This window comes from Musca autumnalis, unplaced genomic scaffold (assembly GCF_047663935.1).
Source record: "Musca autumnalis isolate F117 unplaced genomic scaffold, ASM4766393v1 scaffold_2, whole genome shotgun sequence".
NCBI lineage: Eukaryota > Metazoa > Arthropoda > Insecta > Diptera > Muscidae > Musca > Musca autumnalis.
Window position 1 is genome coordinate 145,765,479 of NW_027411755.1, and position 22,777 is coordinate 145,788,255.

At 36.0% G+C, this 22,777-nt stretch overlaps 1 protein-coding gene across 2 annotated transcripts in view; it reads right to left on the reverse strand.

The window, feature by feature from the left end:
- Positions 1-549: 549 nt before the first annotated feature.
- Pgant2 (polypeptide N-acetylgalactosaminyltransferase 2) overlaps positions 550-22,777 on the reverse strand; it is a 310,217-nt gene continuing 287,989 nt past the window's right edge. For both annotated transcript variants that reach the window (XM_073969497.1, XM_073969496.1), the window contains exons 3-8: positions 14,147-14,649; positions 9,562-9,660; positions 9,287-9,354; positions 8,490-9,177; positions 2,265-2,434; positions 550-1,479 (exon numbers count right to left, since the gene is read on the reverse strand). In XM_073969497.1, the coding sequence (XP_073825598.1) occupies positions 1,175-1,479; positions 2,265-2,434; positions 8,490-9,177; positions 9,287-9,354; positions 9,562-9,660; positions 14,147-14,649 (1,833 nt within the window). In that variant the 3' untranslated portion in view covers positions 550-1,174. The remainder of the gene's footprint in view (positions 1,480-2,264; positions 2,435-8,489; positions 9,178-9,286; positions 9,355-9,561; positions 9,661-14,146; positions 14,650-22,777) is intronic.

Here is a 22,777-nt window from a genome sequence, read left to right on the forward strand (position 1 = left end):
AATTAATGGGTATTTCTAATAATGTTGGCCCACCCAACTATTTCGCTATAATATGCATATTCCGACAAAATAATTACAATATCAATATTATCGCTAATTAAAATGTATGACAGACTCTTTAAAGAAAACCAATTATCCCTTTACCCTATGCCATGAATTTTCAATAAAATTACAACATTGCCATCATCCATGTCATTAAGTTTTCATCGTCACAACAATGTGTTTCATTAACATTTTCTCCTCCATGGATTTTAACTATTTTCACGAACAATTACCACGTCTATGAAGTATTAACACTTAAAACTGCAAAACACAGTCGAACATGGTTATAAAGGACGTGTTGGGAGTTATAACTTGTTATAAATTTCCACATACTAATTGATATTGGGAACTGCTGAAATTGTTTGATATAACCATATTCGACTGTTCCGGTAAAACAAAAAAAAAAAAAAATAACAAAAAAATATTGATAAAAAATAAATTCATCATAAAAAAGAACACTGTTATATATTTAATATCACTGGCAAAAGCATAATACAATCTCAGCAATACGCTGGGCCGGTCGGTCATCCACCCAACCAACTTTCATTACGTTTTTCTTAACAATTATTCACAATGCTGTGATGGATTTCAAGTGAAAATGTAGCCTTCTCTCCTCGTGGTCCATCGTTGGGTTCTTCATACACTACATATTCATAACTTTTTTCTTAACAATAATTCACAATGCTGTGATGGATTTCAAGTGAAAATGTAGCCTTCTCTCCTCGTGGTCCATCGTTGGGTTCTTCATACACTACATTTATTTGTCGTTATTTGGGTTTTTTGTTCTTCTGTTGATTTTTCTGTGAAATGCTCAGTTTTTCGTTTATTGTTTGTTGTTGCTTTAGTTGGTAGTTGTATAGCTGCTGTTGATGTAGCCCCGTTGGTTGTTGTTGCTGTTGGTTAAAAAAAATAATCTTCAGTCAGTCAAGTCCTTTATTTTCATTTCATCAATCCATGCCATCTCGTCAAATATTTATCCCCCCGTTGCATTTGTTTTTTTTTTTTTTGTTTTTGTGTAGTTCACTTTTCGTCTTTTCAAAACCCAAAATGCCCTATGCCATAACGTATTCAGTATTTAACTGCCCTCCTCTGTGGTGTTGTTGCGTTGCAGTTCTTGCTGTCGTCATCGTCCTCACGCTTTTGTTGTGGTAAACAACCATCGTTGGGTTTCCAGTGCCGAATTGCATCGTTGTGCTGAAATACCAACTTGTGTATGATCCCTTGAATCCAGACAGACATTCAATTTGTGATGCCTTATAAAACCGCCTTCACGCAGCACCCATTTCTGATTTTCCGAATCGTCGCATAGTTTCATGATAACCTGAGAGCCTCGTGAGAATTGCACCAGTGTTAAGCAGAGATCATCGTGTTTTATTTGCTGGCGCTTGGTATAGGCCCACTCTTGATTGCCACCAGTGTTGTGGCACTGGAAGAGACCTGCAAATAAATGAAAGGCAAACAATGAAAAATTGATGTTAAAAATGGAATTGCTGTTGGTGGTGGGTGGTGACAATCTATTAAAATAAGAAATCACTTTTAAGAATTTTTTGTTTCATTTTGTTTTTTAATTCCTTTTACGCATACATGATGTGCATCAATTAATTGGTAGAAAAAGAAAAAAGCAATTCGCTTGAAAGATGAAGTTAATTGACATCGTTTATGGATGTCAAAACCTACAGGCATCCAGATGAATTGTCAGAAAACGAACAGAAAATGACGTTAGTTTAATCTTTGTGAAATTTTTATTTAATAAAAGAAGGCGGTTTAGCTTGAAATTTATACCAAATGGTCAACATGTAAAGATTTTTCAAAGGACGTTACGGGTGCTATGGACATGAAGTGAGAAGTAATTTTGAATTATATTAAGTTCTTAAGGGAAAATTCATGGTAGAGAATTTTTTTGGCAATACTTCTCTTAGGCTTTCTCTTTCTGGAGTTAAAGAAAGGAGTTTAATGTATCTATTATTTTGTTTTCCACTTGATTCCATTTGTGTAAATCTCCCATAGTTTCCATGGAATTTCCATCTCCATCAACCCAAAGAAAAAAATTAATATTAACCCATATAAAAACATTCCAAACAACGAAAAAAACATTTTAGCAGGATATAATGACAATAACAATCCCCCTCTTGTGCAAAACAACCACTTTTTCACGTTACAATCCTTTATTATGCCATAAAAAATTTAACACACACCAATTGTTTTCTATTTTTATTACTTACCAACTGTGCCATCCGCCAAATTTCCCATGGTATCCAAACAGAAATCACCTTGGCGAAATTGGCCAAATTCATATGAATCAGGAACTTGTAAATCAGGATAAACATTTTCTAAGTACCATTTGAATGGTTTACACTGCAATTTCTCCTTCAGGGCTAAACGGTCGTCGATGCTGCGGTTTGGGGCAAATGAAAATAATGGAGAAATGGAATAAAAGAGAAAGAGATGAAAAGGGCATATATTAATACAATGGTATGAACCAAGAATGTGAATGTACACAAACAAGTACACACAAATATTGAAGACAGAAGTAGTAAAATTCTAACATATAATACTTTGGGATGTCTTTGGTAAATTGAAATTAAATCTAGCATTACATCTGGTATTGAAAAATATTCCTTAATAAGTACACGATTACACTGTGCTACACGAAAAATTTGCAGGGGTTCTGATGCATAAATTGGGTTTTGTGAAAGTCCATGGAAGACGAAAATATTTTTTCAAAAAGCGAAAAATCAATGAAATCGGTTGAAAAATAGGCTGTAGAAATCCGTTGATATTCCAGTTTAAAATTGATAATCCAAGAACACCCGTTTTTAACTAGATTAACCGTTAAAAAATCAAACAAGTAAAAAAGTTGAAAAATAGGCTGTAGAAATCCGTTGATATTCCAGTTTAAAATTGATAATCCAAGAACACCCGTTTTTAACTAGATTAACCGTTATAAAATCAAACAAGTAAAAAAGTATCTGTCGGCTTGGCCGACAGAGATATACCCTCAGCCTGTGTATATTGAAAATTTTGTTTTCCCAAAATACGTATGTATTTAGGGAGTTTTTAAAATTTTGGGAGTTTGAACCGACAAAAATGTTGATCAGGATTAAAGATCAAAAGTTTTGCGGAGGAGATACTAAAATGAATGGATCGACATTGACCGTTATGGAAGTGGATCTCCAACCACAACATATGGTGTCATAGGGGGTTTTTACACTCTTCGGGCTGTTTGCTCAAGAAGTATGGACTTGCCCCTAAAAATACTTTTACCATCGTAATTGAGGCAGCGAATGCAAGTTGCTTCAACAAAAATCAAGGTGATTCGATATCAGGTCTTAAAGAGAACTTAACCGAAATTTTGTGTGGGAGGTACTGGATGCAGTGTACAAATATAGTCCATAGTTGAACCCGATCTACCCAATTCGGCCACTACCTTCAAGAGTTACCGTACGAATAATTTTTCAGAACATTTTTGAACTTTTGTGGGGGAGGTACCTGAAGGAGTTGACCGATATGGCTTATCTTCAAACTTAAACTATGTTTGGACAAAATATTACTAAGGCCAAATTTTGGACCGAATCGGCAGATCCGTTCGAGAGTTATCTTGCGCTCCAACCACCTCACACGGTGTCATATGGGTTTTTTGCAACTTTCAGACTATTTTCTCAGGAAGTATGGACTTGCCCCTGATGAAACTTGTACCGCCGTATGGAGGACAGTGGATACAAGTTGCTTGAACAAAAATCAAAGCGATTCTAGAGATGACACTAAACTGAACTTTTCTGAAAAGTCCATATTGAAACCTTATTTAAGTCTGGTACACGTTTCACGATGGGAAAAGTATGGACCAAATATGTTACTCCCTTCAAGAGTTATCGTGCGCACAAATTTTCCGAACATTTTCGAACTTTTGTGGGGGAGGCACAGGAAGGAGTGGACCGATATAATCCATCTTCGAACTTAAACTACGTTTGGGCAAAATATTACAAAAGCCAAATTTTGAATCGAATCGATTGATCCGTTCGAGATCCAGCCAGCCAGACAGACGGACGGACATTGCTCAATCGACTCCAAATTGTCTGAAACACATTTCGTCCAAACATACTTGGGGTCTAAAACCATTATTTCGATGAGGCACATTTTTCCCGTATGAAAGTGTATATCACCAATATTTTTGAAAATTTAACATAGCTGAAGCCAAGGTTTACCCTTTTAGAATACGCGACTTGTGGTTCTATATTATACAAATTAAATATTTTTGGATAAAATGAAATGTTGTTGGACGTGGCAAAAAATATTGGCCTTAAAAGATAATTTGTGTGGAAGCTGTGGCTATATTTATGTTAAAAAATGGGTAAAAATGGGTTGAAGCCACCATGTCTTTTTTTGTTTTCTCTCGATTTGTGAGTAAACCACACTTCTCTCGATTTTCCTGTCAAAATAAAAGTAGAAGCAAACTAAATAAGAATCATCTCACTGATGTAATACTTTTCAAAATTTGAACTGCTTCTACCATTAAATGATGCTGACATTTTGAAGCCAGTTTTACAGTGTTTTTTGACATTTTCTTCTAACTTCATTCCGCAAACAGGTTTTACAAAAAATCGTATATAGGATTGTAGAACTCGCGATTTTGAGTTATTTGATATATGTGTCGTGAATGTAGTCTACACAGCTTCATAGAAATCTGCATCCAAATACGGAAATTTTGTGCGAACATTTTTCTAAAAATCATATTTTTCGGGCCTAATTTTTACAATTATCTTTCGATTTCCTCGTACTTGATTGCGCATTTTAGTTTTTTACGTTCCGGATCTAATAAATCATTCCTCGTGAAAATCCATCCACTAAAACGCGAGTTACAAGAAAGTCCAAAGTAGAAAAATCACCTAAAATTATTTTTGGAAATATCGCGTATTTTATCGCGTTTTCTGCAGTTCGTTTCCACTGCAATGAAAAAACTAGTGCAGCATCTTCGTTTTAGCGGAAACAGAGCTTTGAAAACTTCACTGATAAGGGAGCTACATTCATTTTATCCCAAAAAATAGTGTGTGATGCTACATCCACGGTTCTTGATTGATCGCCTTAAAATAGATATATATCGATGTAGATTTTCATGGTGGACATTGAAATCGGATGCGGACAAAAATTGTATGCACTTTGCGCAAATTAGCGATATTTTATAGGTATTTTAATGCTAAGATGCAGCTGATGCTACATCTTAGCCTCCCAATTAAATTTCGAAAAATATATACAAATTAAAAGATATGGTCTTGCTGTACATGAAAATCACATGCGGACAAAATGATTTTGATAATTACGCGATTTACACGTATTTTAAAATGCATACAAATAAAAATGGGTTATTTGACCTCTATTTCCATTTCAGAAGCTTTGACATATATCCTCATCAACCCAATTAGCTTCCCTAATGGGAAAGCTTTAATATGAATGTCAATAAAGCAAAATCCGCCTATTTTGTTGGGAGATTTAAGCAAAATGAAGGAAGTATTCCTATAAATTTTTAGAATATTTTCTACTACATAATGCATGTGAAAAAAATATTTTTTCAAACAAAAAATTATTTTTTGACCAAAATATGTGCTTATTTTGGCTGTAACATCCAAACTATAACACCAATCTGTATGATTGCAGTCTCATTTGATACGCCGTGAAGTTTGGATTCACAACAAATTTTTATGTAATTATATGACCACTAAATGGGCCTTAATTTTGAAAAAAGTAGACTTATATTCAATAATTTAGCAATTTTATGTACATTCCGCGAATTCTGTGTAACATTTTGCAGGTATTATGCAATCTACTCGCTGAAGTCACTTCGAGAGAGCTTTTTTGTAACAATTGTGCTCATTAAAATAATTAGCGTTTTTATAATATTTTCTTTCTTAAAAAGCGAAATAAAAGCGCCATAACTTTTGTCCGCAACACCCAAAAATTGGCTCGCGACCAGATTCGTACAGGGAATCTTTTTCTTAACCTACATATCAAAAATCGTTGATGTAGCGCGAAAAAAATTTATCCTTTTTTTCTGAAATGGAATATGAAATAATTGACAATATTCCTGATATACCCTCGTTAGCACAAATGCTGAGGGTATAAAAATTCACGATTATTGATGTGAAAGTCATTGAAAGTTATTCTTTAAAAATCCTCGATTATTGATGTGAAAGTCGTTGAAAAATATTGTTTAAAAAACCCACGATTATTGATGTGAAAGTCGTTGAAAAATACTTTTTAAAAAATCCACCATTATGGAAGTGAATGTCGTTAAAAAATATTGTTTAAAAAATCCACGATTATTGATGTGAAAGTCGTTGAAAAATATTGTTTAAAAAATCCACGATTATTGATGTGAAAGTCGTTGAAAAATATTGTTTAAAAAATCCACGATTATTGATGTGAAAGTCGTTGAAAAATATTGTTTAAAAAATCCACGATTATTGATGTGAAAGTCGTTGAAAAATATTGTTTAAAAAATCCACGATTATTGATGTGAAAGTCGTTGGAAAATATTGTTTAAAAAATCCACGATTATTGATGTGAAAGTCGTTGAAAAATATTTTTTAAAAAATCCACCATTATGGAAGTGAATGTCGTTAAAAAATATTGTTTAAATACTCCACGATTATTGATGTGATAGTCGTTGAAAAATATTGTTCAAAAAATCCACGATTATTGATGTGATAGTCGTTGTAAAATATTGTTCAAAAAATCCACGAATATTGATGTGATAGTCGTTGAAAAATATTGTTAAAAAAATCCACGATTAATGATGTGACAGTCGTTGACAAATATTGTTTAAAAAATCCGCGATTATTGATGTAAAAGTCGTTGAAAAATATTGTTTAAAAAATCCACGATTATTAATGTTAAAGTCGTTAAAAAATATTGTGAAAGAAGTTGAAAAATATTGTTTAAAAAATCCACGATTATGGATGTGAAAGAAGTTGAAAAATATTGTTTAAAAAATCCACGATTATGGATGTGAAAGAAGTTGAAAAATATTGTTTAAAAAATCCACGATTATGGATGTGAAAGAAGTTGAAAAATATTGTTTAAAAAATCCACGATTATTGATGTGAAAGTCGTTGAAAAATATTGTTTAAAAAAACCACGATTATTGATGTGAAAGTTGTTGAAAAATATTGTTTAAAAAATCCACAATTATTGATGTGAAAGTGGTTGAAAAATATTGTTTAAAAACTCCACGATTATTGATGTGATAGTCGTTGAAAAATATTGTTCAAAAAATCCACGATTATTGATGTGATAGTCGTTGAAAAATATTGTTCAAAAAATCCACGATTATTGATGTGATAGTCGTTGAAAAGTATTGTTCAAAAAATACGCGATTAATGATATGACAGTCGTTGGAAAATATTGTTTAAAAAATCCGCGATTATTGATGTGAAAGTCGTTGGAAAATATTGTTTAAAAAATTCACAATTATTGATGTGAAAGTCGTTGAAAAATATTGTTTAAAAAATCCACGATTATTGATGTGAAAGTCGTTGAAAAATATTTTTTAAAAAATCCACCATTATGGAAGTGAATGTCGTTAAAAAATATTGTTTAAATACTCCACGATTATTGATGTGATAGTCGTTAAAAAAATATTGTTTAAATACTCCACGATTATTGATGTGATAGTCGTTGAAAAATATTGTTAAAAAAATACACGATTATTGATGTGATAGTCGTTGTAAAATATTGTTCAAAAAATCCACGAATATTGATGTGATAGTCGTTGAAAAGTATTATTTAAAATCCACCATTATGGCCTGAGAGTCATTGAAAATATTCTTTAAAGATTGCACGATTATTGGCCAGTGATAGGATTATTCTTCTGTTTCATCTACCTACTCCTTCCTATTAACAAAGCTTTTGAATTGCCATTTCTCAACCTCTTGATATGATATATCACCATTAGCTCTTTTATGTAAATAGACAACTGCCCCCGAGGACAGAAAAGATGTTCATACATATACAGTCAATAACCCACAGTGGCCAATCGTAATTTGATTACTGCGTCAAAGTATTATGATATAATCACACACACATTCTTCACTCTATGTAGTATTCTACACTAACACTCGCACACCATTGTTTAACCACAAAATTAAAAACATTCATACTCTGATATGGTTGTGTCCATCCTACTCAATCAATTTTATATTCCTTCTTTCAAAGAGCCTACCACAATTTACACTGGCACTCACTCATGGTTCTAACCAACAAAACCAAAGCCGCAACCACATCTCATGCACACACACTGACATATATACCCAAATATATACGTCACATTCGAATCACAATCAAAGAACAGATGAATTGTGGACCATCATGAAAAACCCAAACTCAAATAAAAACACACTGAACATTTGTCAAATACTACTACTACTACTGGTGGTTGCTCTTTTTGCGATACTCACTTGCCAAATGGAATGTTCTTCGCCAACGGCACTGCGGCATAATAGTATTGCTTGTAATCATCCATCCACACTTCAGCAGCACGTCGTGTATTGCGTGCAAACACATTGCCACTGCCACCGGGGAATGTGTATGGATGACGTTTGCGGAACACATGGCCCACCCGACTGCATGGTATAATTTCCAAACTGCCCCCACATTGCCACACACGGAATGAGATCTCGAGATTCTCACCACCCCATACATCCATTTTCATGTCATATTTTCCCAGTTTATTGAAATAGGCTCGATTAATGACGAAGAGACCACCTGCAATCATGGGCGTTCGAATAGCTGTGGTTGGATCATGTTGACGTGCCGTTCTTTCTGCTGGACTGAGATATTCCCATTTGAATATGAGATTCCAATCGAAACCACCACGCAAATCGGCTGATGCTCCAATATATTGGAAATTGTCCATGCTAATAACATCGATGACGGGGCACACCACCCGGGTGGGATCTTCTTTGACACGTTCGAGCAGTGGCTCCAACCACTGTTCATTGCATTCCACATGGCTGTCGAGGAAGGTGAGAACTTCAGAAACCGCAGCATCGGCACCACGTACTCGTGAACGTACCAAACCTTCACGTTTGTCATTGCGTATTATTCGCACCTTATCGATTTTTGCCAATTCTTGGCCATCCTCAGCTGCAGGAATGTCATTAAAAGTAAAGAGAATGGTAAAGAAATAAATAATGGTGGTTGAGAAATTTTAATGACATGAATCCTTTATTTTAATCGCATGATTTATACTTACGATGATCACTGAAGTCGTCCACCAAAATTATTTCACGTATTAAATGTTCCGGGCTGCGATTAAGGACACTGGAACCAAGAGAAAAGCGAGCAGAAAAAGAAGAGCATAAAAAAGGTATTACCATTAATTTATTTTGTTGGCATTAAATGAAATTTATGGGCAAAATAAACCCCACCACCACTACCACCACGAAACGCATGGATGGACTCTTAACATACTCCATCCACTGGACTTCATGTGGTCAGTGAATATTCTAGCTGTTACTATTAGCTTACCTTACAATGGTCCGCAGCAATGTAGATCTGGCTTCATTGTGAAATGTTATAATGACACTGGTCTCTGGCAAATCCTTGCGATATGATTTGTTACGGCACCTGAAATATGTGGTAGAAGAAAAACAGCACGAGAATGGCAATTCATTAATAAATGTGGCCACATACATATGTACATATAAGAAGTGAAGCATATTTTCATAAGGTTATTTGCCAAAATGGAGTGATATATTAAGGGCAACAATAGGTTATAAGATGGAGTTAAAAATTTTGGTTGACAAATCTTGATTTATGGTTTCAAAATGGTAAGTTAATATTGTCCTTTATAACTGACAATGAATTCTCTGCAATTCTGAAGGCTCCATCACATGCTTCGTCAGAAACTACATCTACTAGAGTAAATGACAACACTAAAATAGCAAAATCCTTCATCATTTTAATGCCATCATTATTATGATGGGCTATGCAATAATAAAATAGTCGCTTATCCTTTATCCGTTGGATGATGAGAGGCGCCATCTAAACTTACAATACGTCAAAGTATACAGAAATTTATTTCAGGGGTCCACTAGACCAAATATGGCTTTTTTTTTAGCAACATTTTCAAAAAGTTCAAGCAAGATCTTTTAACGGGGGGTTGCGCCGTCCGGACGTCCCTATGGCGAACGAATGAATATGAATATTCATAATCCTTTAGACTTCTATCCCTAAATCATAGAAATCTTTTTTGACATGCCTTTAAGCATGGTTCCTGCAACAATCTTGTAGACACGTCTAGACTACCTAAGTGTTAATTGCATTTAAAACATCTTATTATGTTGATCTTGCCTCATCATAAACATTCACACTGGAGCCACTTAGAACATTACCAACCGATCAATTAATTGTCGAACAAGATTCCTTCGTTGGTACTCAGTGACTAGCGCATCGACTTAACTAATTTATGTAAGGGTGTGTCATATTAAAACAAACAATAAATGTGGTAGAAGGAAAAAGTACAGGCGGCAACTTCTCTAAGGTGGTCAACGACGAAGGTTAAAGATGTACCAGGTGCGGCTGAACAAAAAGGCAGCAGGATACTTCCAAATATATCAAATACACTTTTTCTACCTCCTCGGAAGTGGCGAAGAGTTTAAGTTCTCTCGAGGTGCAGAACACAACAAATACATGTAACGAGAAAAAGATTTTCCACTCTTAAGTGCCTCGTTATGATTTAATCAAAGGCAAATACTTTGGAGGAGGACGACACTCGAACATAAAGAAGGTGAGCCTGACCACTGAATTTTCTGGAAAGTCTGGGGATTTAGAATGGAAATCTCGAACACCTTAGAAGAGGAAGATGGCAAAGGTAGCAAAAAATCCTTTAAAGGAACGAATTGTGTTATGCGGTGATCGTCACGAGTAGAGGATCTGGGGGAGATTGTCTGCAGAATTGTAACACCTTGGGAAGGTGGCAAATTGAAGAAAGATTGCAAAGGTAGCAAAAAGGCATTACAGGGACGAATTGTGTTATGCGGAGATCGAGTAGAGTAGAGGATCTGACAGTATACACAAGGACCACCAGGAAACCATTGAGAACATGATAGACGACAAACTGTAAGATCCCATTCAAGGGCCTCGACCAATAGCTATTGTGAACACTGAGCATGCAAACCCTGTGCATGTTCCAAGTGTTTGGCAATCAACATGAGATCTTGGGAGTATAGATATAAAAAGTTTTCAACTGGGAAGAAACAGAGGATGGAAGCCGAAACCATGAAGAGGTTGCCGAGAACATACTACCAAAACACATTAAAGGTCACATTGGGTGATTAAATACATCATACTGTAGCAGATCGGATACCTGAAACAGGTGTAGTTAACTTATGTGAAACGTTAATACTAGACAGAGATATGTAGATAGATGCAAGGGTGGAAAAAACCGGTCATTAACCGGTCATTGAAGAACAACAAACAATAAGCTCTATCCTACTGCCATAAACATAGGCGGAAGTCCGAGCGATTACAGAGTGCCTAAATTGAATTTAATGCTAACTCGAGGCCAACTAAGGTTAACGTCCTTACGGATTAAACCAAAACAGGCCGTGCCACCGAACAGTCATGATGGCTCTTGACCACTCCAAGGCCTTCGATACGGTCAACAAAGCTGCCAAGCTGTTCGAGGACATAGAAGACTCTTCCCTCCAGCAGTGTTTGAAACGTTGGACAATACGTTGGGGACGACAGTCGTTTGTGCAATTCAGAAGTAAGAAGTGAGCGTGTGATATCTCCGCACCTGTTTAACCTTTCTCTACCTTTCTGAACTGATATACCCTCCCGACGGCATAGAGATCGTAAGTTGTGCAGTTAATTGTGCGATCTTGGCGTCGGGTCCCTGCGTCGATGACGTAAATATCTACATAGTTGACAGTTCTTTCATCTGAGGAATATGAAAATATCCCGCCGCTTAATCTACTGCTATAATGCTCACCACCTGGGTGGCTGAAATGAAGCTCCCCTTAATAAATTGGTAGATGGTGTCCAGATTCCGACCACTAACTACCCCAAGATATTGGGTGCAGCATTCAATAGCATGCCACAACTAATTGCGACAATATCAGAATTAGAAACATGTTCCTCAAGACACTGGTCGTCAACACTTGGGGTGCTTTCGTCTGAGGAATATAAAAAGTATCCGACGCTTAATTTACTGTCATTCTGCTCACCACCTGGATGGCTGAAATTAAGCTTCCTCTTAACATATTGGTCAATGGTGTCCAGATTCCGACCACTAACTACCCCCAGATATTGGGTGTAGCATTCAATAGCATGCCACAAGTATTTGCAACAAGATCAGAAGTATATACAAGGTCCTCAAGACACTGGTCGTCAACACTTGGGGTGCTGACAAAAAATCCTTGCTAAATCCTGTTATAAAGCAATAGGCCTGTCTGTGTTAAGCTATGCATAGGATGACGCTACGCAAGGGATGAAACCTGCCAGGTTGAATTGAAAAAAAAAAACAAATTAAAAAGTATCAGTCGGCTTTGTCGACAGAGATATACCCTCAGCCTGTATATATTGAAACAATTTTTTTTCTCAAAAAACGTATGTATTTAGGGGTTTTTAAAAATGTTGGGAATTTGAACCGACAAAAATGTTCATTAGAATTAGAGATCAAACGTTTTGCGGAGGAGATACTAAAAGGAATGGATCTACATTGACCATTATGGAAGTGGATTTCCAGCCACTACACATTGTGCCATAGGGGGTTTTTACACCCTTTCGGGATGTTTGCTCAAGAAGTATGGACTTGCCCCTGAAAAAACGTTTACCATCGTAATTGAGGCAGCGAATGCAAGTTGCTTCAACAAAATTCAAAGTGATTCGATAGCAGGTCTTAAAGTGAACTTATCCGAAATTTTGTGTGGGAGGTACCGGATGGAGTGGACAAATATAGTCCATATTTGATCCTGATCTATATCTAGTAGATATATTAGGATGTGTAAAGTATGGACCAATTCTGCCACTCCCTTCAAGAGTTACCGTATGAACAAATTTTCCGAACATTTTTGAACTTTTGTGGGGAAGGTACCTGAAGGTGTGGACCGATATGGCTTATCTTCAATCTTAAAGTATGTTTGGACAAAATATTACTAAGGCCAAATTTTGGACCGAATCGGCATATCCGTTCTTGAGTTATCTTGCGCTCCAACCACCTCACACGGTGTCATAGTGATTTTTTGCAACTTTCAGGCTATTTTCTCAGGAAGTATGGACTTGCCCCTAATGAAACTTGTACCGTCGTATGGAGGGCAGTGAATACAAGTTGCTAAAACAAAAATCAGAGCGATTCGAGAGATGGCCCTAAACTGAACTTTTCCGAAATTTTGTATGGGAGGTACCCGAAGGAGTGGGCCGATTGAGTCTATATTGAAACATTATCTAAGTCTGGTACACATTTTACTATGGGCAAAGTATGGACCAAATCGGTTACTCCCTTCAAGAGTTATCGTGCGCACAAATTTTCCGAACATTTTCGAACTTTTGTGGGGGAGGTACCGAATGGAGTGGACCGATATAGCCCATCTTCGAACTTAAACTATGTTTGAGCAAAATATTACGAAAGCCAAAATTTTAACCGAATCGGTTCATCCATTCGAGAGTTATCGTGCGCTCCAGCCAGCCAGATAGACAGACGGACGGACATTGCTCAATCGACTCCAAATTGTCTGAAACACATTTCGTCCAAACATACTTGGGGTCTAAAACCATTATTTCGATGAGGCACATTTTGCCCGTATGAAAGTGTATATACCCTCGTAAGCATAAATGCTGAGGGTATAAAAATAGAAATTGCTAACTCAGAACACATTTTTTGAGTTATGTCACTCTTTGAGTAAATGAGCGACATGTTTCTACCATCAGATTATAGAACATGAAATGACAAAGTTTCACATTACTTCGCACAACTAGTAACTGCTACAGTTTGACTTTTTAATTAAATTGCTTAAAACATATATATTCACCATCATTATACGAATGTCTGTCTATCTTATACTTTACCTTCCTCTTATACTTTTTTCATAAATTGCTATACCATACTTACATTGGATGTCTTGTATCGGGAATCTCACGATTGCTTGGCAATGCATCACTGGCTTCTTGGTTGAAACGATTGCGTATATAAGGATCTTCTCCCGTACGCAATGCACCACCACGTATATAACCAGCCTCATCGAAATATTCCCAATCTCCATTATTACCAGCACCTGCTGCTCCTACTCCCACTCCTGCAATAGCAGCACCATTAGGTGATGCTGCCAAGCCAGTGGAAATAATAAGGCGTGACGTTTCCTCCTGTGGTGATAAACCGTTCAAGCCTAAACCGCCGATACGTGCACGCATTCCACCAGGATCATCGCTAGATTCTATGACTTTGACATGCAAACCATTCGCATTCTGTTGTGGACCAAAATGCAGTGCTTGATTTACCGTATCCTGCAGCAACGACTGCTGTTGTGTTTGTTGCCTTAAGGCCGATGCTGAGGGCACTGTTTCGTCCTGGTATTGTTGCATTGCCTCACGTAACCTTAGTGCACGATTTTCCACCTGAAATGCGGACAAAAGAAAAGTGGGTAAAAACATATTTAGCATAGAATAAGGATGATAAGGTAAAAAGGCATTTGTTTTTTTTGCACAACAACATCAGCCAGCCAGGGTTGAAGTGACATAAATTCACATAACTCGACCATATAGGAGTGGAATTAATGAAGTATACATTTGTGATACAATAAGTGTTGCATAACAACAGACATCACAACAACAGCCGCAAAACCGGAGGGGTTTTAATAGAAAAAGTGGTTATTATGACAGAATTATTTAAGCTTCAAAGGTATTTATGGAAACTGAGAGAGAGTGGAAAAATTTAAACTGATATTTTTGTGTTAGTTGGTTAAGCGGTATTAGATATATAATACACATATAGTGAAAGTTAAGTTTACGGAGTTTCATAATTATATAAATGTCTTCGGAGTATAAACTCCAAGTTTTTAAATTGAGATGTATGTCGATAAGTCAAGTTTTCCCTTGAGACCAACAAAAAATTGGCTGTAGAGGTTGGGTTTGTAACATTATAAAAAACAAGTAAAAAAGTATCAGTCGGCTTTGTCGACAGAGATATACCCTCAGCTTATGTGAATTGAAACTTCCATCTACGGACAGATCTAATATATTTCGGGTCTTTTCAGAATTTTGTGGACCTTTTTGGACATTTGAACTTGCCGACAAAAATTTGGATTAGGATTAAAGTCCATTAAGGAGGTGCATCTTATTTTGGGAGTAAAATCTCTTCGATAGATATCGCATCCACTATTCATTTCTTATAACTTTTGGACCAGTATGCCAAGAAGCATGGACTTGTCCACGGAACACATAATATCGCTGTAAACAGGACCACAACGAACAGCATCTGAACTGCACTTAGACACAAATCTTGAACTTTTAAGGGGAGGTACCGTAAGGAGAGGACCGAAATGGAAAAAATTTTACCGTTGTAATTGAGGCAGTGAATGCAAGTTGCTTCAACAAAAATCAAAGTAATTCGAGAGCAGGTCTGAAAGTGAACTTATCCGAAATTTGGTGTGGGAGGTACCCGAAGGAGTGGACAAATATAGCCCATATTCGAACCTGTAAAGTATGGACCATGGAGTGGACAGATTGGCCTATCTTCGAACTTAAACTAAGTTTGAACAAAATATTACGAAGGCCAACATTTGGACCGAATCGGCAGATCCGTTTGAAAGTTATCTTGCGCTCCAACACGCGGTGTCATTGGTTTTTTTTGTACCTTCCAGGCTATTTTTCAGAAAGTATGGACCTGCTCCTAATGAAACTTTTAACGTTGTTTGGGACAGTGAGAACAATTTGTTACAACAAAAACCAAAGCGTTTCGAGAGCTGGTCCTAAACTGAACTTTTTCGAAATTTTGTGTGAGAGGTACCCGAAGGAGTGGACCGATTGAGTTCATCTATGTATGTGTGGAAAAAATTGCGCAGAAATTTTCCGAACATTTTGTGGGGAGGTACCGGAAGGAGTGCACCGATATAACTTAAACTAAGATTGGACAACATTTTACGAGAGACAAATTTTGGACCCAGCCAGACAGACGGACGGACATGGCTTAATCAACTACAAATTGTCTGAAACACATTTCGTCCAAACATACTTTGGATCTAAAAACATTATTTCGATGAGGCACATTTTGCCCGTATGAAAGTGTATATACCCACGCTAGCATAAATGCTGAGGGTAAAAAAACGAGTCAAAAGGCATTAATTTCCGTCAGGTCCATCTTGTTATAACCTCGACCACAAGGACCTAAATATAGGATGTTTAGTGAAACTTTAAGTAAATAAATGTCTCATTCTAATTTTAACAGTTAACGCCGTGAAACAAGAACGGCGATAAGTTCGGCCGGGCCTAACTTTTTATACCCTCTACCACGAACTATATTGAAGTAAGTAGGAACAATTAGTTTCCTTTCGTTTATAAAAGTACTAAGTTCTCAATCTTATTCCTTGCAGGAGCAGAATATCTTAACGAATCCACATCAGAAGTAAAATATAACAAAACCCTTTAAAAGACGCATATGGAGCGTCATTGTTGTTCTTTCCAAAACATGAACAAATATTTAAAATTTTACGATTTGAGTTTTTGTATCCTCGGTTTAAATTCGTTTGAACATTTTTTCAAAAAACCCTCCAAAAAAAATTTAGCAGCACCAGTATTTAAAAATTTTAAAATATGTGTAATTATTAAAATATGTGTAAATCGCGTTATTATCAAAATCATTTTGTCCGCATTTGATTTTCATGTACAGCAAGATCATATCTTTTAATTTGTATATATTTTTGGAAATATAATTTAGACGCTAAGATGTATCATCGGCTGCATCTTAGCATTAAAAACCCTATAAAACATCGTTAATTTGCGCAAAGTGCAAAATTGTATGCACATCCGGTTTCCGCATCCGGTTTCAGTATCAACATCAAAAACTACATCTTTATACATATACCTATTTCAAGGCGTTCAATCAAGAACCGTGGATGTAGCATCACACACAATTTTTTGGGATAAAATGAATATAGATAATTATCAGTGAAGTTTTTAAATTTTTTTTTCCACAAAAACGAAGATGCTGTACTAGTATTTTCAATGCAGTGGAAACGACACGCAGAATTTGAAATTTCTCGTATCTCGCGTTTTTGTAGATGGATTTTCACGAGTAATGATTTTTTAAATCCGGAACGTAAAAATATAAGATTTGCAATAAAGTACGAAGATATCGAAAGACAACTGTAAAAATTAGGCCCGAAAAATATGATTTTTAGAAAAATGTTCGCAAAAAATTTTCGTATTTGGATACAGATTTCTGTGAAGCTGTGTAGACTACATTCACAACACATATATCAAATAACTAAGAATCGCGATCCTATACAATCCTATACATGATTTTTTGTACCCTCAGCATTTAGGCTAACGAGGGTATATACACTTTCATACGGGCAAAATGTGCCTCATCAAAATAATGGTTTTAGACCCCAAGTATGTTTGGACGAAATGTGTTTCAGACAATTTGGAGTCGATTGAGCAATGTCCGTCTGTCTGTCTGGCTGGCTGACACGATAACTCTCGAACGGATGAACCGATTCGGTTCAAATTTTCACTTTCGTAATATTTTGCCCAAACTTAGTTTAAGTTCGAAGATGGGCTATATCGGTCCACTTCATCCGGTACCTCCCCCACCAAAGTTAGAAAATGTTCGGAAAATTTGTGCGCACGATAACTGAAGGGAGTAACCGATTTGGTATATACTTTCCCCATCGTGAAATGTGTACCAGACTTAGATAACGTTTCAATATGGATTCAATCGGTCCACTCCTTCGGGTACCTCCCACACAAAATTTTCGGAAAAGTTCAGTTTAGGGCCATCTCTCGAATCGCTTTAATTTTTGTTTTAGCAACATGTATTCACTGCCCCCCATACGACGGTACAAGTCCATACTTCCTGAGAAAATAGCCTGAAAGTTGCAAAAAACCCCTATGACACCGTTGTGAGGTGGTTGGAGCGCAAGATAACTCTCGAACGGATTTGCCGATTCGATCCAAATTTGGCCTTAGTAATATTTTGTCCAAACATAATTTAAGTTCGAAAATAAGTCACATCGGTCCACTGCTTCAGGTACCTCCCCCATAAAAGTTCAAAAATGTTCGGAAAAATTGTTCGTACGGTAACTCTTGAGGGGAGTGGCCGAATTGGTCCATACTTTACACATCCTAATATATCTACCAGATATAGATCAGGTTCAAATATGGACAATATTTGTTCACTCCATCTGGTACCTACCAGACAAAATTTCGGATAAGTTCAGTTTAAGAGCTGATATGGAATCACTTTCATTGTTGAAGCAACTTGCATTAGCTGCCTCCATACTTCTTGAGAAAAAAGCCCTATGGCGCCATATGTAGTGGCAGGAGATCCATTCTTTTTAGTATCTCCTCCGTAAAACTTTTGATCTTTAATCCTAATCAACATTTTTGTCGGTTCAAACGACCAAAATTTTTAAAACCCCCTAAATACACACGTTTTTTGGGAAAAATTTGTTTCAATGTACACAGGCTGAGTGTATATCTCTTTCGGCAAAACCGACTGATACTTTTTTACTTGTTTTAAAAACCTGTTTGCGGAACGAAATTAGAAGAAAATTTCAAAAAAACACTTAATATCTGGGTTCTAAATGTCAGCATAATTTAAATAAATTTGAGCAACACCGCTCTTTAACGTGGATATAACAACCAATTCGGTAGAAAAATGTTACTAAAATATTTAATGGGGCTACTGTCTGATTTTTCGCAAGGGATGTTAGGTACCTGCAATTATTTTTTGTAACTTTAGCAAAGACTAAATACCAAATTTCGGTTATTCCGCTTGAATAATGTGTCTAAAACTTTTAAAATAATTTGGGAGTACTGTTCTACAAGGGTTGACCTGTACCGAGAATTTTCTGGATGAAAGTTTTGTAACTCCATCGAAGAGTAAATACCAAATTTCAGTCATTACTGATGAACAATGGTGCTAAAATATTCAAAATACCGAAAATCGGGGCTATGGGCTATATGAAGACTATACCGACATTTTCTTTTGGAATCTTTTATAACCCCAACCAGGACTAAATACCAAATTTCTGCCATTTCGCTGGGATATTGAAGCTAAAACATTCAAAATACCGAAAATCGGGAGGTATTAAGGCGTGGACCTGTACCGACGCATTTCTGGGGGAAAGGTTTATTCCACCAAAGAAGACTAAATACCTGTTATTTCGAAGGAATATTGAGGTCACAACCTTTAAAATATCGAAATCGGGAGGTACCGTTCTATGAGGGCTATATGAAGGCGTGGACCTATACCGACAAATTTCATATGGAAAGATTTGTACACCAAATGAAGACTTATTACCAAATGTCAGCCATTTCGGTGGAATATTGAGGCCACAACCTTCAAAATACCGGAAATAGGTACCGTTCTATGGGAGCTATACTAAAGAGTGAACCTATACCGACAAATATTCATATGGAACGATTTATACCCCAAATGAAGACCAAACGCCAAATTCCAGCCATTTCGGTGGAATATTGAGGCCACAACAATAAAAATACCGGAAATATGGATATACAAAGTTCATTTGGAACGTTTAATACACCCAACGAAGACTAAGTAATAAATTTCAACCATTTCGGTGTGATAATGATGATAAAACCTTAAAAATACCGAAAATCGGGTGGTACCGTTCTGTGGGGGCTATATCAAAACGTAGACCGATATAGCCCCTTTGCAATACCAAACATCCTAGGAGAAATATAAACTTCTATACCAAATGACAAAGCTCTATCTTAAAAATTACGAGCTGTATCTTCCAACAGACGGACGGACAGACAGACGGACATGGTTATATCGGCTTAGAATTTTACCCTGATCAAGAATATATATACTTTATAGGATCTCCCATGAACATTTCCATGTGTTACAAACGGAACGAAAAATTTAATTATACCCTCCATATTATGGTGGAGGGTATAAAAGTGGCTAAAATCTTGTATTAAGTAAGTTATTGTTAAGGTTTTACCCTCATTATCCAACAGAAGTATCTGAAATTTGGTATTTAGTCTTCAATAATGCTGTAAAACATTCTTATAGGGAATTGTGGGTATAAGTCAGGTTTAAAAAGAGATTCTATAGAAGAGGTACCACCCGCCTTCGGTATTTTCAAGTTTTAACTTTATTCCATAAGATGTAGGGTATAGTAATATTGTAGGGTTTCGTTTGTACTGTATTGCCCACTTTGTCATTTTTTTAAAAGGTTCTAGTCACATTATCCAACCGTAATATCTGATACTTGGCGTTACAAAACATTACTACAGAGAATTGTCGGTATGGGTCTACGATTTAGTATAACGGAACTGAAATTGCGGTAATTTGTTATTGCGGGTACATGCGGTTAAATGTTGTGAATATAAATATAACATTTTCACGTTATGTTGCCTGACATTTGTAACGTCTTTACAAGTGCTATGACGCAATGGTCATCGAAATGGATGAAGTCTGCTCTTGCTCTCGCGGGAGTATTCGTGGGAAATAGCTTTTAATGGCACATAGATATTTACATGATGTTATACTCACTTTAGTAGATCGTAGGAAGGAAGTGAATTCACGTTCAAAATCTCTACATAACCTTATAGTTAGTATATTTTTTAAAGTTTATCCTAGCCTATGTTTTAATTCGCTTTTGGTTATTTCCTCCACAGTAAAGCTTTACACTTTTCATATAGACTTATTCACAATACTTGCGCATCCTTTCATATTTCTCTACTCTCTGTTCTACTTTCAATGTTTCTATTGTTTCCAACTGAAACTGTATTCATAATGGCAATACAAAACTTTAGTTTATTGTTTAAAACTTTTATTTATTAAAATAGTTTGTTTTTTATGGGATTTGCAAAAAAGCAGCAACAACACTAAAAATATGTCACAAAAAAGCAACAACTGCAAAAATTAAAGCTGATAAAGGAAGCATACTTTCAAACAACATAATTTAACATTTTTCTGTTATCCCTCAATCAATATTTCAAACATTATTATAACACAGAATTCTTTAGAATAGATAAATAACTATAACAAAGAGAAATAATTTTCTCCTGGGTCCAATGTGAAAGTTAAATTTTCTATAACTTATCAACCAATGGAATTTTATCTTTTTGTGTTCGATTGTCTTTTTTTCGTTGTCTACATTCCAATGATGACAGCGGGCAACATTGCCAAAGAGATTGCAATTCAGCTGGAAAAAAGATGAATCAATCAAATTAAATGGCCACTGGAGATGCTGAGGCGTGAAATTAAAACATTGTTAAATGTCAGTTAAAGCAGATTCTTTAATAAGAATAGCGTAGTCGTTCATAGGACATTGACGTTTGAACTTGCGGTCTTTACATGCAAATCTTTATAAATGATTGCATTTGATGCTTCTTTTTTGATGTGATTGATTGTGACCACAGATATAATGGAGCCATTAAATGAACAATGAATAATCAAAGTCAAGAAAACATTTGTACTTAAAACATTTCAAATATGTCCCCGAAATTACGTGTTATTTTAATTTGTTCATTTCTGAAAGAAAATACTGTCTCTTTTATTTAGGCAAATCCAAAATTTTAGCTCCCGTTTTAAATCCTTTATAATAACAAAAATCGGAATTACCGCCAAGTGTAGCTATTACGTGCAACAGTTATTAATTGCTGACACTTCAACATCATCTATTTGTCAAGTAAATATTTTTCTTTTAATTTCTTTTTACCTCTGTTTCCTTTTGTTAAGTCAACAATTCTTCGTGCTGATTATGTAGCTGACATTTACAATTATATTTAAATTCTCTCTATATATATGTACTTGTTTGTGTGTATGTGATAGGACGAATTCTCTTCACTACGGTAGCACACAACATGTTTTCTTTTTTGCAGCAGGAGGACACAAAGTTGTTGAAAATATTTTCTGTTCCCCGAAATTTTATTTCTTTTTACAAAATCGGTTTTTATGGTGGGTACCATGACGACCATTAGCAAACCATTGAGTATTGAAATCGTCAACGGTGAGCTGAAGTGGGACCTATTAATTTTCCACTACCAAACTAAACCCAGCAAAACTTTGTGAGCCGCATAAGCCGAATAACCCATTACAAAGTAAGCTGAAAAATAATGGGTTATTTCTTAAACAAGTAAGAACGGCGTTAAGTTTGACCCGGCCTAACTTGTTATACCCTCCACCACGATTTGTATTGAAGTAAAACCGTACAATTAGTTTCCTCTCGTTTATGATAGTACTAAGTAGAGTTGCGTCGTTCATGAACGAACCGGCTCAAAGGAACGATTCCGTGAAAAGAACGAACGGATCCGTATCCAGCTCATTCTTTTATATCGTTCATTTAGCAAAATTAGCAGCATTGGTTTTGCAGTCAAACTCTAAACAAACGCTGCGCTAGCGCAAGCAGCACAAATTTCCACACAAAACAAAAAATGATTCAGAGAGCTACTCTCGCTCAGTAACTCATCTCATTCAGTAGCACATCTCGGTCATATCATTCTTTTGCATCATTCGTTCATCTGGTTCTTTCATATCAAAACCACCACC